Source organism: Anopheles maculipalpis, chromosome 3RL, assembly GCF_943734695.1.
Source record: "Anopheles maculipalpis chromosome 3RL, idAnoMacuDA_375_x, whole genome shotgun sequence".
NCBI lineage: Eukaryota > Metazoa > Arthropoda > Insecta > Diptera > Culicidae > Anopheles > Anopheles maculipalpis.
This window is the reverse complement of record NC_064872.1, coordinates 83,786,628-83,801,943: the sequence shown is the minus strand read 5'-3', so window position 1 is coordinate 83,801,943 and position 15,316 is coordinate 83,786,628. Positions and strand designations below refer to the sequence as shown.

Below are 15,316 nucleotides of genomic sequence, written 5' to 3'. Positions count from 1 at the left end.
TTGACAGAGCGATGGCTGCTGCGTTCTAGCCGTTGATACGATTATGGTAGACGATTTCGACTTTTGTACAGTTTACAAACAATAACTCCAATAAGCGATTATATTTAATAGGAAAAACTCCTGATTTCGCCTTGTATCGCGGTTCAAAATGCTTTTCTCCTTCTGAAATTGCAATAAAATATCGGAAACATTTTTTTTTTAATTGTAAACTGTGCTGTCAACGCATGTGGAACTCGCGTCAAACCCACAGTGCTTTACTTTTCAAAACAAACGAAGCTAATGTAAATACACGTCACACTCGCAGGGGACAAGACACGAAAAACTATCGAAAAAGCCGGTTAAATTCACGAATTTGTATCAATTCCTCAACTTAATCTAACAAATTTGAGACACTTAATAGAAGGTAAGGATTACACTTGACGCGATAGTAGTTAACAGTGTTTGTAGTACGATAAAATAGAGCATTAAAAATGGAGGGCGAAACAACGGTGACGAATCCTGCCAGCGATAGAAAAGTGGCACTGATAACAGGCATTACGGGTCAAGTGAGTGATTAAAGTGTGCTATCGGCTTTCGAATGTGGTTAACCCTTTTTCACTGCTCCTGCTTCTCCACAGGATGGATCATATTTGGCCGAGTTTCTGCTGGACAAGGGATATGAGGTGCATGGAATAATTCGCCGGGCCAGTACATTCAACACTTCGCGCATCGAGCATCTGTATGCGGATCCGCGCACGCACCGGGAGGGCAAGATGAAGCTACACTACGGTGACATGACCGATAGTAGCGCGCTGGTGAAAATTATAGCACAAGTCCGACCGACCGAAATCTACAACCTAGCCGCACAAAGCCATGTAAAGATTTCGTTCGATTTAAGCGAATACACGGCTGAAGTGGATGCGGTCGGTACGCTCCGTCTGCTGGATGCCATTCGTACCGTGGGCCAGGAAAAGACGGTCCGCTTTTATCAAGCATCCACGTCGGAACTGTACGGGAAAGTAGTTGAAACGCCACAGAACGAAAAGACACCGTTTTATCCCCGGTCACCGTACGCCTGCGCCAAGATGTACGGATACTGGATTGTGATAAATTATCGCGAAGCGTACAATATGTTCGCTTGCAACGGTATTCTCTTCAATCATGAATCACCTCGCCGGGGAGAAAATTTTGTGACGCGTAAAATTACTCGCTCGGTGGCAAAGATTTCACTCGGCCAGCAGGAATACCTCGAGCTGGGCAATCTGGACTCGAAACGTGATTGGGGCCACGCCAAAGATTACGTCGAAGCGATGTGGCTTATGATGCAGCAGGACCAGCCGGAAGATTTTGTAATTGCTACCGGAGAAACGCACTCGGTGCGGGAATTTGTTGAAAAAGCGTTCCAGTACATTGGGCGCGAGATTGAATGGCGAGGGACGGGTGTGGATGAGGTGGGCGTGGAGAAGGGTACCGAGACGGTACGGGTACGCATCAATGCTAAGTTTTTCCGCCCGACCGAGGTGGATCTGCTGCTGGGCGATGCGTCCAAAGCGAAGGCACAGCTGGGCTGGTCGCCGAAGGTAACATTCCTGGAGCTGATCGCTGACATGATGGCAGCGGATATACAGCTGATGAAGAATAATCCATCCGCGTAGAGGGCAACGAATCGAATTGAACTAAAGGAAGGTCAGTATTTGTCCGTGAGACACGGAATTAAGCTATTGAAAGGAAAAGGATAGGAAAATTTGCATTTTATGTTCTATTACCAAACGCTTTCAAAACATTTTGGTAATATTTTAATTTAAATAAGCGAATACTTTCTACAATTTTATTCGTCACGCGAGGGGCGCACTATTGGATATATTAGCCAAAAATGAACAAAACGGATTGAATGGACCGCGGAATCGATTGGAAACTTAACTAAAAACGAACAAATGCGCATATTCCATGGCAATATTTAAAATATAAACTTAAATAAAACCGTTAGGTTTTTTTTTTCGTTTGGAAATCGGAATACGGACCCAAACTGCTTATGATCGACATATGTATATCAGACAACAATTTTTGTAACACTGATTTATTTATCATTAGGGACTCAAAAGCTTCACTTTTCAGACACCGATTAAATTCTGTTTTTTTTTTCTTTTCTGTTGCGTCCTTAGTTCGGCTGAACTGATTAAAATGATTAACGATTGTTTTCCGGTTCTGTTCCGGTACTTACTAGGGGCTAAAAAATAGGCGAAAAATAATCCACTATCTCCTGTGTAAAGTGTTGTTGTGTGGTGCTGCACGTCTTTATGCTCCGTGAGCAAAAGAGCTGTCGGTTTTACCGTGCCCTCTACTTCAATGGTCCTTCCGATTCCAGGTGGTAGCTCTTAACGCGCGAAAAGTATAACGGTGGATACTTGGTGCTGGTTAGCTCGAACTGGGTCGTTTTTTCCTGATTGTTTCGCTGCTGTACCATCGTGTACTGTTTCCAGTGCAGCTGGCTAAATGGCCGTTTGGCGGTGCTTACGATCTGCAGTTCCATCAGAAACGTTTGCTGTCCGTATTCCGGTTCCGGGTCGCGCACTTTGCGACTTGGCCGTGCGGGAGCCGTTGGACGGTTGCGTTGAATGGCCACGATAACGACGTCGTCGTGCAAGCTTAAAGAGGCAAGAAAAAAAAACGCAAGATAAATCCTTGCGCTCAGCTGATTCCAATCGCATACAACATACCGATAGTGTCCACGCAATATTTCGTTCTGAGTGGGACATCGTGGCTTCAACTTAACGACACACTGCTGTGGTTCATCGGCTGTCGTCAGCATCAGCACTTTACCGTCCGCAAAGAAGCGAAAGTATCGATAGTATTCTACCAGCTGGATCGGTCGATAGAACTGATCCTGGAAACTATTCTCGCCCGAACGCAGATAACTAGTTCGGCTGATGTAACATCCGTGGAAGAGTATCCGGGGTCGGCTAATGTACATCTCGCGCCAGGAACTGAAGGGCGTTCCCTTCAGTACCCCCAAATTTACACCCCAAATTCTAAAAATAATCATAGAATCGATTACAAATACACCCTTGTGAAAGAATTATTATGCAAAACCACCTCATACACGCATGGCGCCATATTTCCGGATCTCTCGCCAGTAGATAAAATCCACGGCAAACTGATGCAAAGCGTTCCAGCGATTTCATATCCAAATCGTTCGATACAACCCATCGCAGTATGTAAAGGATCAGTTCCATCGGAAGGTCTGAGAAGTGGGCCGTCGTCACGATCAGCTTACGGTCACCGCTGGCACGTTCGAACAGTTTGCCGGACCGGGCCATTAGCGTCTGGAAGCGCAATGCCAAATCGACGTTTTCCAGATTTTCCTCATCTTCGTCTATGTTTGCCTCCATCATGCGTTCCATTAGCCCTTCCACGAGCCGTGCGTTTTTATCATTCGTTGGATCTTCCTTCGGTTTGGCATGCTTTATATCGTACACCCGGAACTCAATGTCCGGCACGAGTTGTGTGGCGCGCCGATAAAGTCGCATTGCTTCGAACACTTTCCCGCTTCGTTCCAGGTCCGAACCTTGCTGGAACAGTGTACGTGCCTGATGCTCGATGGAATCATGTTCCACCGTCGTCGTGGCAACTGGTGCGTTGGCGGTAACCGGTTGCTCTCGCTTCAGTTCCTGCTGCCATCGTTCGCGGAAATCATCCAGCTCGGAACGCTTCGGTGTGGTTGCTTCCGATCCACTCGACGAAGAGGACGAACTTTCATCGTCATCTTCCTTGCCGGCGTCACTGGATGGAGAATCCATCGAGTGGTGTAGATGTTAGAAGGATACACAGCTGTCACAGGTTTATGAAAGACTGCTGCTCCGATCAGCAGTTCAGTAAAGGCAGTGTAGTGACGACACGGAAAGATAAGAAGTCGCCTGCTGGTCGCGTGCTAGTTCACGGTCACTGTAGCGAACAACTTGAGGGAAGCAGATTGACGATTGCGACAGATTGAAAATGTGGACAAAATTTTGGTGAAAAAACGAATGCACACGATCCAGACGCTGCAACCTGCTGGCCATAATCCTCTTGCACTGTGCGTGAGGTAACGAAAATGGGAGTCTTTCGGGTAGTTGCTGTGAATGTTTTGCACTTTGCTTTGGGACCGATTTTGCCGCTAACAAATAAAAAGGGGAAAAGTTCACTCTTTGCTGCGGTCCATTTTAGATTTTGCGACTTGCAAAAGTACGTGAAATTCTTTGCTTTGACAGCTGATTTCAAAACAACGAGAACAGGTAGAAGACAAGCAAAACGTCAAATGTAAACAAACAGAGAATTTCGCTCCCGGCGTGCCGCAAGGTGCCTAGTGGTTGGCTACGGTATGGGAGATATAGTGAAAGAATAATTGAATTTGAAATTCGACCGGAATTACGTAGATTCGGCGATAGATTCAATTCAATCAGTTTCCGTTGCTCTAGAAATCGAGTTGCATCATTCTTGGTTTCAAAACCGTCTGGCTACCGTCCTTTCAAAATACAAGAACCCTAATTATCAAAGATCACTAACGACATGAGCTCCTATCAAGTCTTGGAAGCCAAAAATGGCCGGCCAAAATTTTCTGATATAGTCATTAGTCCGAAAGAAGAAGCAGAAAAAATGACCTTCTCAATCGCTTTGCGAATGTCTGCTCTATTATATAACGTTGTTCATTAAATTTGTTTGCAATCTATTGGTGAACGCATATATTGCAATTAATGCCATTCCTTTGTGTGTGAATTTCTCGGGTGATCTTTTGCTATGGGAAAAATGTCTAGCAATTAGTAGATTCAGAGATAAATTATCGTATGTATGTCTGTTTAATCTTATTATCACCGTTTGTAAGTCCAATATTGCGCAACATTCGGTCGCAAATCGTATACTAACCACACTGGCCGCTCATCTTGCGCTACTAATAAAACAATCTACGAACGTGTCACATAGCACCATCAACGTTAACAAGCAGATCGTTTGCTATCAAAACAGTTTCGGCTTTTGGACTTCGGATGTGTCAGGTTTTAGAGTAGCTTAAATTCCCACATCTCGTTATTTATTTATCATTGCTTTGTGACTTGTTGAAAAAATAATCACTGGCGCCGAGATGTGTGAACATTTTTGATGTCGTAAGACCAAATGCGCCTGTCGTAGGGAAGTGTCAGAGCTCGGTATAACAGGGAGATATTTTGGTGAGATTCTCGTTGAAGTTGAATCGGTTGAATTTCACAAAATATGTAAAAAAATATTTTTCTGTCTTGAAGTGGCCGAGGGCGATCTACTAGCGATCGTATGGGATGTGCAACACATATCTTGCACACAACCTCGAAGGAATAAATGTAGACTAATAAAAATATTCAATAAACTTTAAACTTTATGTCTGGATTTGAATATGTGGCTATTCGTTCGAAAAGCCTCAAATCACAAAACACCTCCAGAGATTGAAGCACCATTGAAGTAGGCTCATTCATACAGTGAAACTATGGAACCTATCTTTCGTTGTTAGTCTTTAGTAGCTCTTGTGTGAAATTTAGGGAACGAATGTTAAAATCTGAGATCTAATTTTTGTATCTTAGAATCTAGGATCCCTAACATAAATTCTAGTAAAAATAAAAACAGCTCGGAAGCCGTTGTAATTGATAAGTGCAAGGACATTGTTTTGAAAAGCATAATCATGCCGATCCGAAAATAAACCGTAAGGTTTACGCTCATACGTTAACATAAAGATGCTATCAAATACTATCAGTACAGTATGTCTTCCTGTGTTTACGAGGAACGATAAAAATAAGAATAAATATTAGTTATGTTTTGTTTTGTTTGCTGACAATCATAACCTTCCCACCCTTTCCGTCGATACCGCGAAGGAAAACACACTGAAAGGATCGCTCGGAGGGCGCACCAATGTTATGTGTTTTCTTTGCTTTAAGGAGCTGAGAGCACTGAGCATGATTGCTAGCCATACCCAAACATACACACAGACAAACACTACAAAGGGTGCTCGGGAAATTCGACTCAATCACTCTCGCCAATGACATTGGACATGGGCTGCAACAAGGAGGACCGGGCAAGTTGAAGTGCGTTGCTTTGCGGCACACTCAAATTACCCGTGAGCAATTTTACTACCGCACAGCAGCGCCATTAGAGGAGTGCGTATGGCTTGCTCCTGTGGTACGTGGTACCCGGGGAGGTAATAAAAGCCCGAAAAATGACATTACTTTCACCTATAAAACTGTCTCCCGCCGGTGATGCCGCGGGACATCCGTCATCAATCTGGGAAAGGAAATTGGTGGTGAGTTGCTGCTCCGTTACCGGGATGGCCGGATCCCAGTTGCAGTTCCATTTCCTGCATTTTCCTTTAACGAATTTTTTTTCCATACCGAGCATCACGGTTCAAGGGCACCCGAAGGCACCCGTTTTGCTTGGCAAAGAGCGGAAAAACCAGGAACATATCACGAGCAACATCCACCACCAGTACCATTTGTTGTTAATTGTGAGTTCCCTGATTTTGGGTGGTATTTAAAAACACAAAATATTTCCCTGGAAGTAGTTAAATCATTTCCCTTGCTGGGAGATACTCGCCGACACGACTGGAATTTTACGAGCGAACCGTTTTCGGGGATAGAGTTCTCGGTACGGCACGGCAATGGACCACATTGCCTACCGTTTACAGACCTGAACCTGCTGCTCTGATGGATAGTTTAGTGTCGATCGAGATTGGGAAGGAAACGACGATCGGATACGAAATGAGGGCAATAAAAATGCAACAAACCGTACACCGATCTCTTAACGATCGGTTTCGATCGATGCTGATGCAGTGGGCGATGCTGGTTGGATGCTGGGGCTGGGGCAGCAAGCAATGTGGAAGTGTCAACGAAAGTGATGCTATCGAATTGGGTACGATTTCGGGGAAAAGGTTTTAAGTATCTGCAGCTCTCACTTAAACGAGATACGATTCCAGGTCATTGGTTAATTGGTGAGATATTAGTGATAGATGTACTCAGCAGTTCGAAGATGATCTATGAATCTAAAGTCTCGCTTACTTTGCCTTATTTATCCAAAAAGATTATTTTCCTTCACAGGTTTTATACTTCATTCAAATTTCAGCTAGACATCAAGGAGACGTTAAATATCAACGCCGTTGGCAATTTTTTTAGTACCATGTTCAAATCCAGGCAAAGCTGGACAAAATCCCAAGCGGTGTGGGAAAAATGTGATCTGTTTACAAATCACTTCTTGGAAATTGCATCCAATGCCCGGCAGACCGCGACTGCAGGCAGGCGATCGGCTGGCTTTTTTTATGGGTTTTTCCCATCTTTCCCATTGCACTGCTTTTACACCCGGACGAATGCACTGGAAGGCACGCACAGAGCAGAACCAATCCCCGGCACGACCGGAATGCGTGGGTACTGGCATACTTGAAACCTTCTGTTTACGACTTCTTAAGATGCTGACGTCAAAATATGTCAATTAACCGTTTAAGTCGGCGAACCATACTTTTTTCCGCGCCTTTAATCGGACCCTGCGGCCAGGGAAGGGAGAAGAAGAAACGTTTGAAGCGCAATCAATTTGCTAAGGGCATTGCCGTGAGACAAACGTAGGCCTAGACGAAGATGATGATGGTACGAGCATAAACATGATTGATCTTTGATGAAGCCATCAAACGGGCTAATGGTTTATGAACGGTTATGGGGGTGTGTAGTACACTTTTTACAAGGAACTGTGCCGACGGGGTTTGATCGGATGCGGTGCGATTTAATGCACTCAATCGATGTTTATTGGAAATTGAAATATTTATGACGCTTGTTTTAATGATGATAAAAGGAAAGGAAATGCTGCTAGGAGTACGTTGAAAAAATCTGTCAAAAAAGCACTTGATACGCTTTGTGCCCTTAAGTGAAAGTATAAAGTGGACACAGCAGGATCTTTACTCCATTTTTCCAGCATTTTCCAGCATTTTTAATTATTTTTCGGCTCATGGTTTTGTAATGCGAATAGCATACTTTGAGGAAATTTTTTTTAAATACATTTCTTCAACTATGGTCGTAACACGCACTTCAATTGAAATTGTGTTAGATTCCCTATTTAATTTCAATTAACTTGAGTAAAAACTCTTGAAAATGGTTATAAAATAACGTATAAGACGTGCGGGGATGTTACTCACATCACATCAAAATTGTTTGGCATACATTTTTACTCCACTTTGATATGGAACGTAGATCTCGGTTGGCCGGTTGCCGTTTGACCCGCACAAAGGCAGCAGATCGACGAAAGCTGTCCGTTTTTTTTCTTCTAAATGTAAACCATAACACACGCTGCACAAATATAATACCGTCCGCTACGAAAAGATCAAAGTGTTGCGGTGTAAATTTTACGATCGTTTGTGGCCCATAAAAATGTGCATGTGAGTGTGAGCAGTGTTTACCATCGGCAAAAATCGGTACCGACATTGCGTGCGCACACACACACACACACACACACACACACACACACACACACAACTAGGGACTAGGAAAAGCCACGCGAGCTTAGAAGATCCTTTCGCCATTTTGCTTGCGGATCGCCATTGTCCATCTCTTCTAGTCTGGTGAGACAAGGGCCCCAGCCCGGGGGGCCCAGTTTTATCACCCCAAAACCCGCAATCTTTACCACCGACCCAAAATGGTGTAAAATTCAAAACAAACAAACAATCGATCAAATAAATAGAGAGAAAAAAGCAGAACCTTCCGCGCGAGGGAATGTTTTGCGGCACGTTCTTTTAAAATCGTTCCGAAACATCGTTTGCAACGCCGCGGTAACGAGGATCGGTAAATATTCGATCGTCATCGTGCTGTTCTTCAAAATAAAGGCGAGAAAACATCACCTAACAAAGCCGCTGGGTGCACAATGTCAGCGGATTGAAAATAACAGAAAGTAATAATATATCAATACATTCCAACATGCTCCAAGCAATGGGCAGCGATCGTTCCTGTTCCTACGCGAACAAAAAAAAAAACAGACAAGCAAGAATAAATCAATATGTAAACCATGTAACTGTGGGCCATTGTGGCTTTCATGGCCGGTTGCCCGACGAAACCACCCAAATCGAAGTCAATAAAATTGGAGGTAAAAATTGGACCAAATGGTTCAGATTGAAAAACACACAAACAATCGTTTAACCGAGTTTAACTGCCCGCTTCCGTTCCCGAACTGCCCGTAAGGGCAGGGGAACGTGTGGTTTATGTGTCCGGTGAGGTTTTGGGTTGTTGTTGTTGGTAGGCAAGAAAAAATGGTTTCATTAACCGGCCGGTCTGACGCAGTATGGAACGAGCCGGAACAATATGGACTAGTATCGATTGTAACGATTTTGTATTGTGTTCCACGCATGGTCGGTGATCGATTATTAGTTGCTATTCGGATGGATGGTGAGCTTGGTGAGTGAGAGAAACCGCTGATGACGTGTCAATGAAGTGCGGCCATGAAGTCATCAGAACGAGTTTGGTAAATGCAATGAGATTAATGGTAAAGTGTAGAGTTTAATTTTATCGGTTGTTTAATTGATCGATAATCACTCGATTTTCTGTTTACTGGTGCCAGTCACTTCTTGTTTGTAATTCTGATTAGCTCCGTTCCGTTCTATGCAGGATATATTTTAAAGCTACAAATAAATTAAGACTTCCTTAGGGGTTTATTTTTAAATTTTTAATTCAGGTAGAACGGCTTGAGTTTTTTTTGAGTTCGTGGTTGAAAACAAACAATTTAAAACAATGTAAATCCTGTCAACGATCAAGACTCAGTGGCTCTGCTGATACTTTTACTAAAAATGTCTGGCCTATCTACCTTTTAAGATGTCTATCATATAATAGATTGTTATCTTTTTTTCTCACCACTTCGATACCTAAGAGTTGAATCTGAGGACAAAAGAGAATCTCTTTTAAGATTGGAGAATTTTTTTTGCCGGCCTACGCATGTTGGTCCTGCACTCTAGCAGTTCTTTTCCAATCCGTCAGAAGAATTAAAAAAAAACTACTTAAACTACGCTGGTCGCTGGTACGCCGTTATGTACTTTTCCTGGCCTGGCCAGGAAAAAGGGAAAATCGTCTTAGCAAGGCTGGTGACGTCTGTCGTCCCAACGCTTTGTGAGCAGATACGAGATTCAATTGGTAGGACGATCGGTTTGTTCTGGTGTATCGAAAAATACTCATGGCGACGACGGTCCTCGATTTCTGGAGGATCTCTCACAGAACGGACATGTATTCGGTTCAGAAGACTTCGTCATATTGTTAAGATTCGTCATTCTTCAAGACTTCACGACAACTGTGGCTTATTCAGATCAGTGATCGATCAACTACAGATCATTGTTCAAGATTATCAACAAAAAAAATCTTGCCGTAACGACCTCTAATAAGGTCATCCCGGCCATCGAAATTGGCTTTCTAGACTGCCGATACCACGTAATTGGTTAGTCAGACCTCACTACGGGGGGACTGCTCGGATAGGATTTGAACCCCGGCCCTGCCGTTTGAAGACCGGCGCCGCTGTCGCATAAACCACCGGGCCGTCGCGATCAAACAAAATTAGCATTGCTAAAAACTAAAAAAATTGCTACTTAAAATTGCGGATAAATTTGACAAGTAATATGTTTGCTTTTGAATAAGCAGATAAACAAAACGGTATGGAAAAACGGTCTTCAAACTTCTCGTAATACCTAGATGGTTATATCTTTATATCGCCTTCATATGTAACTCCTCGTACGCAAAATCCCCCATGCCAACCTTCTAAAAATACTGTATGAATGAGCCAGCCAGATCGCAATCTTCCGCTGCTAACTTCACCAATCGCTTTGAGCGCCAGTGCACTGTGACCCCTAGACGGTACGCTACATTTCCAAGTGGAATAACATTCCAAACACTTCCCTTTGCAATGGGGCGACTAAGCCACCACCGATACGCTCTTTCACAACATGACACTTGCACTTGCACGGTTGCTGCTTGCTGGATAGTACGAGGTGCTTAGGTGTTAAATATTACCCCAAAAAACCAACGGACATACGGATGGATCCATGGGACGGATCGCGGTGACAGTTTGTTTTTTTGGGTAGCGTTGTTTTCAAACAGCTTCGTGCCAACAGTTAGCGCTATTAATCTTTGCGCTGGTGCCAAATTCCGGTACGTCGGTGGCGAATCGGTCCAGCGATAATGTATCAACATTTTCATCGCAAACTACGAAACTTTTTCTTGTTTTGTTTTGGCAACGTGGTTGGCTTGTAATGGCGAGAACTGGCTGGAATAACAACAGTAAACCGGGAGTAGAATTTTGTGTTTATGAACAAAAATTGATTTAATTTTATATTTAAGCATTTGTTTATTGCCAAAGACAGAAAGAAGTATGAACTGCTTTTTGTAAAATCGGTTACATTTAAAATATTTTAGAATTATTATTTGGTGTCTCTTTTGGTTGTTTTAGGACTAATTTTAGCTCTATTACATGTCCGCGTGATTCGACCAACATTAATACACACCAGCTTAAACAAAAACCAACCAAACGTATTACAAATTGCGGTGAAAGACGATCACTGGGATGGATTGCAATGAGGCCCTATGATGGTTAGGCATTTTTCTGCTACCAAACGACCGACCACACCGGCAGCCAAAGCGAACGAACTCCATTTGTCACCGAAAATCGTCCGTTCAAGAATGTCGTCCCGGGTGGGATCAGACTTGTGGGGTTTTGTGTAGTTTTTGCCACGTATGCGCGTTTGGATCCACCGAAAAGGGTGTTTGAATTCGTACCGTATCACTGTATGTAGCTTAAAGAAAGGCATTTTTCAGCGCACATCCCGTCAACCGGTTTTTCTAAGAGGAAAACGAACCAAAAGTGTCATTCAGAAAAGTCAATTTTTCCGCTCATTTCGGAGGACAAATCAAAACAAATAGTAATGTGTCGCGTGAAGTAAAATACAGCCATTCTTCTGGTTGGCTTTATTTCAGGGAAAGGAGTGAAGCCCTAAACGGAACATTAAACTAAACGCAAACCGAGTACAATCCTGAGGGCAATTGCTGGAGAGTGGTTTTGTTTTCGAACTGTGTGTGTGTGTTTCAGTGTGGTTACAGATGTACGTGTCCAATTTTGGACGGGTGGACAGAAAAATATTTTTACTTCGGTTCGTGCGATCGAGAGAATATATCGTGGGTGAGTCAACAAATAAATAGTCTTGCCTTGTTTGTGTATGGAGGGTGGACGATTTGGGTTAGAAGGATGATAGTTTGACAAAAATTGTATTTATTTTCTTAAACTTCAAGTTGTTTCTGTTTAAAACATATTTTATACTTCATTTTTTCCTCACTATGCGGGTTTTCTACCAATTACATGGCAAGATTTTTCCTTCCTTAATATACATAATAGTACTTAATAATGATGAGTCCTTGTTATAGAGATAAATCTAATTTTTTTATTGAAATTAGAACCTTCTTGAAACTGAACCCATTTCAGACAAAGAAGTCAAGTCCGGATGGAATTAGATATCGGCCCCTTCATGTTGGCTATTCGAGCCGATACTAATGTGTCAATATTTGTGGATTCAAAGTATCATTTAACTCAAAACACTTATTATAAGGATTCTTCAAATGTTATGGTCCATATTTTTCATCCAATAGACTTGACCTAGGTTTATATTTTCCCCGTCGTCAATCGGCCTTTTAAACACTCTAACACTCTTCCCAAACGATGCTTCCAGAAAGGAACTAACTGCAACGATTTTCCTTCACTCCACTGTATTAACGTCAATTACGCAAACATAAAGAAAACAAATAGCGACACTAATTTGTTACTCCATCATAAACGGAAGACTATCGGTTCGGGAAGCGAGCGAGGGACCAAATCCACCCAAGAAGTGTGCAAAAAAAAAAAAAACTGTAATGTTTGTGTAGCTCAAATATAAAATATTTTCCTTTTTCGTCTGTTTCGCACCACAACCAACTGCGGCGGCAGTTGGTTGCACGAGGGGTTTGCAACTGTGTGACATTAAAAATCGAGCACTGAACTGCACCGAATGTATAACGGGAGTGCATCCGTGAGATCCTTCACGAACAGGGTGCAGTAACGGTGGAAGTGAGCGGACAAGCGGAAAGGAACTCCATAAATGTCACGTGCTCGACGGCACAATCCGTGCAGTAAACCAGTGAAAGAATGTTTGCTAGCGAAGAAAGAACGGATAGACGGAACAGGAGGAAATCCAACACGGGGACCCGGTACGGCGATGGGCTGAAATAACATTGCACAGGAACTTTTGGCTGCATCATCGAACGATCGACGGTCTGCACGGTCTGCAACTTTCGCAGTCGGCAGGGGTAGAGTAGGAAGGGGGAAATTTAAAGCCGCTAGAAAAACAATCATAAAATTCCGCTCCATCGTCATGCACCAAAGCTGATGGGATTTTCTTTTATTTTCTCTTGTTTTTCCCTCTTTCACCCATTTCGCCACCGTGAAAATGGGCACTTTGTAAAGGCGGGGAAAAATTGACTTGAAAATCACAGTTGCAAACCCATTCTCTCGTACGAATGGGGTTTCGATTTATGCTATCTAACGTTCGACTGTCGGTGGACAAATACAATGGTTTTGCTATGGCAGTTGATTTGTCCTACGTTTTCTAAATAGTAAATTTCCGATTTTCTTTTGTCGCGCACGATTACAGGTGGTTTGGTTTTTGTGGTCATGCTGGTCAGAACTTTGGTTAAGGGTGATGAATAAATTGAATGATGATTTTAAACATCTTACGTTTTAACTTTTTGTACATTAGAAATCTGTTTTTAAAGTTTGTATCGAAAATCAGATTAAAAATGAAATGAATTGTTAGAACAGAAACATAACAGAAGAAGGATCATAAAATATGAATGGAGTACGGAAAAATTAGGTGATAATCTGGAGGAATAGTAATAGTGACATATATTACCACCCTCCACCACCCAAATTGCCTGGACGTACGCCAGGTGACTGACAGTTAAAAGTAAAATGAGATGAGGAATATGAAGAAGAAGAACAAGAATTATCAGAATATGGCCCATTCAGAGAAGAAAAAACATAAGAATTGAAAGCAAAATAAGAAGTATATGAAGCATACCAAGATTATGATGTAACTGCATGATAAGAAATATAAGAAAAGAGACATTATAAAAAAATATAAAATAAGACATAAAAGAAGCCAAAGATACACAGAACGAAAAAACAGAACTATAACAAAAAATTAAAAAAATAGAATAATAAGAAAATTTATCATTTTGTCGATGTTTCTACATTTCATCGATGTTTATCTTAAGAAAGGATGTGAAATTTTAATGCTTTCAACAAAAAAAAAATCAATCCAACATGCATGCACATGAGCATTAAGGAGAGGAAAATCATAAAACATAATAATACCATCTAAAGCGTAAAGCACACAACACGGAATGAGCAGCACCCAGTACCAACCGAAAAACAACACGAAAAGAGGGATAGAAACAGCAACAAAAAACACAGGATAAACCAGGACTGGCGACCCTCACATAAGCAGAACCCTGTGGTCGCAGGCACTGCTGGGAGTTACAAATATGTCGTTGCACCGAACGGCGGAACTTGGGACAGTTCATAAACAAATAATATATCATAACCGGGCGATCTTGTGCCATCGTTAGCTTTCAGCGTTTTGAGAGAAAGCTATAAAGTAGCGATGATAAAATGGGTGCTACACATAAAAAATCACCCGGTGAAAAATGCAGCAAAAGCGAACAAAAACTCTTCCGCTGCAAAAGATTAGCCACCGTCAGGCATCAAGCCTGGAACAACAGCAATAAATAGTGCAACGGGTACGGTGCAAGGGCATCAGTGGCAGCTTTAAAATCTTTGCCCATTCGCCGTGGCGTTGACAGCGAAGGACAAGTCGTAAAAGGGCTATTCTGGTGTGGGCATAAAAAAAAAGGAAATAAGACAAGACAAATGTGGCTTCATTATTGACTTTTACAACTTCCAACTGTGATGCACGTCTGGCCGACATGTCCGCAATTAGCAGTACGCATGTATTACAAACGATCGTTGCTCTTTTTGTTGTCGGAGGCACGATCAAAGAAGAGTCCCGACTTTTTAACCTCAATTTGTTTGTACTGTTTGTAGTAATGTGCTATTCAGCAAAACGAATCGCTATTCACCGCAACCCTTGGCGAGCTGAGGGAGTTATACTTCATTAATGTAAGTTCTCTCCTTTTCTGAAGTTTCTGAAGACAAAATTCGAAGAAATTGATGCTTGAAAAGTATGTTTTCGCTCTCTGGAAACAAACCAATACACACACACACGCCAACTGATTAGAGACCCACACCCCCCCCC

At 42.5% G+C, this 15,316-nt stretch overlaps 4 protein-coding genes across 4 annotated transcripts in view; 2 read left to right on the top strand and 2 right to left on the bottom strand.

The window, feature by feature from the left end:
• LOC126561880 (ras-interacting protein RIP3-like) overlaps positions 1 to 15,316 on the top strand; it is a 437,929-nt gene that overhangs the window by 4,047 nt on the left and 418,566 nt on the right. The gene's annotated exons all lie outside the window — the stretch shown is intronic.
• LOC126562905 (MIT domain-containing protein 1) overlaps positions 1 to 15,316 on the bottom strand; it is a 458,992-nt gene that overhangs the window by 369,562 nt on the left and 74,114 nt on the right. The window lies entirely within an intron of this gene.
• On the top strand, positions 409 to 1,653 carry LOC126562494 (GDP-mannose 4,6 dehydratase). The gene is made up of 2 exons (XM_050219013.1): positions 409 to 545; positions 618 to 1,653. The coding sequence occupies exons 1-2, from the start codon at positions 471 to 473 to the stop codon at positions 1,632 to 1,634; spliced, it is 1,092 nt and encodes a 363-aa protein (XP_050074970.1). The 5' UTR covers positions 409 to 470; the 3' UTR covers positions 1,635 to 1,653.
• LOC126562280 (F-box only protein 9) lies at positions 2,317 to 3,776 on the bottom strand. The gene is made up of 3 exons (XM_050218741.1): positions 3,073 to 3,776; positions 2,697 to 3,008; positions 2,317 to 2,624 (listed from the first exon to the last, which is right to left on the bottom strand). The coding sequence occupies exons 1-3, from the start codon at positions 3,774 to 3,776 to the stop codon at positions 2,318 to 2,320; spliced, it is 1,323 nt and encodes a 440-aa protein (XP_050074698.1). The 3' UTR covers position 2,317.

What these genes read in the sequence shown, in the direction of transcription:
- LOC126562494 (XM_050219013.1), top strand. Translation starts at nt 471, where the DNA reads ATGGAGGGCGAAACAACGGTGACGAATCCTGCCAGCGATAGAAAAGTG. An exon ending in TAACAGGCATTACGGGTCAA is followed by an intron (nt 546 to 617) that starts GTGAGTGATTAA and finishes GCTTCTCCACAG; the next exon opens with GATGGATCATATTTGGCCGA.
- LOC126562280 (XM_050218741.1), bottom strand. Translation starts at nt 3,776, where the DNA reads ATGGATTCTCCATCCAGTGACGCCGGCAAGGAAGATGACGATGAAAGT. An exon ending in TGGCGCCATGCGTGTATGAG is followed by an intron (nt 3,009 to 3,072) that starts GTGGTTTTGCAT and finishes GATTATTTTTAG; the next exon opens with AATTTGGGGTGTAAATTTGG. An exon ending in ATATTGCGTGGACACTATCG is followed by an intron (nt 2,625 to 2,696) that starts GTATGTTGTATG and finishes TGCCTCTTTAAG; the next exon opens with CTTGCACGACGACGTCGTTA.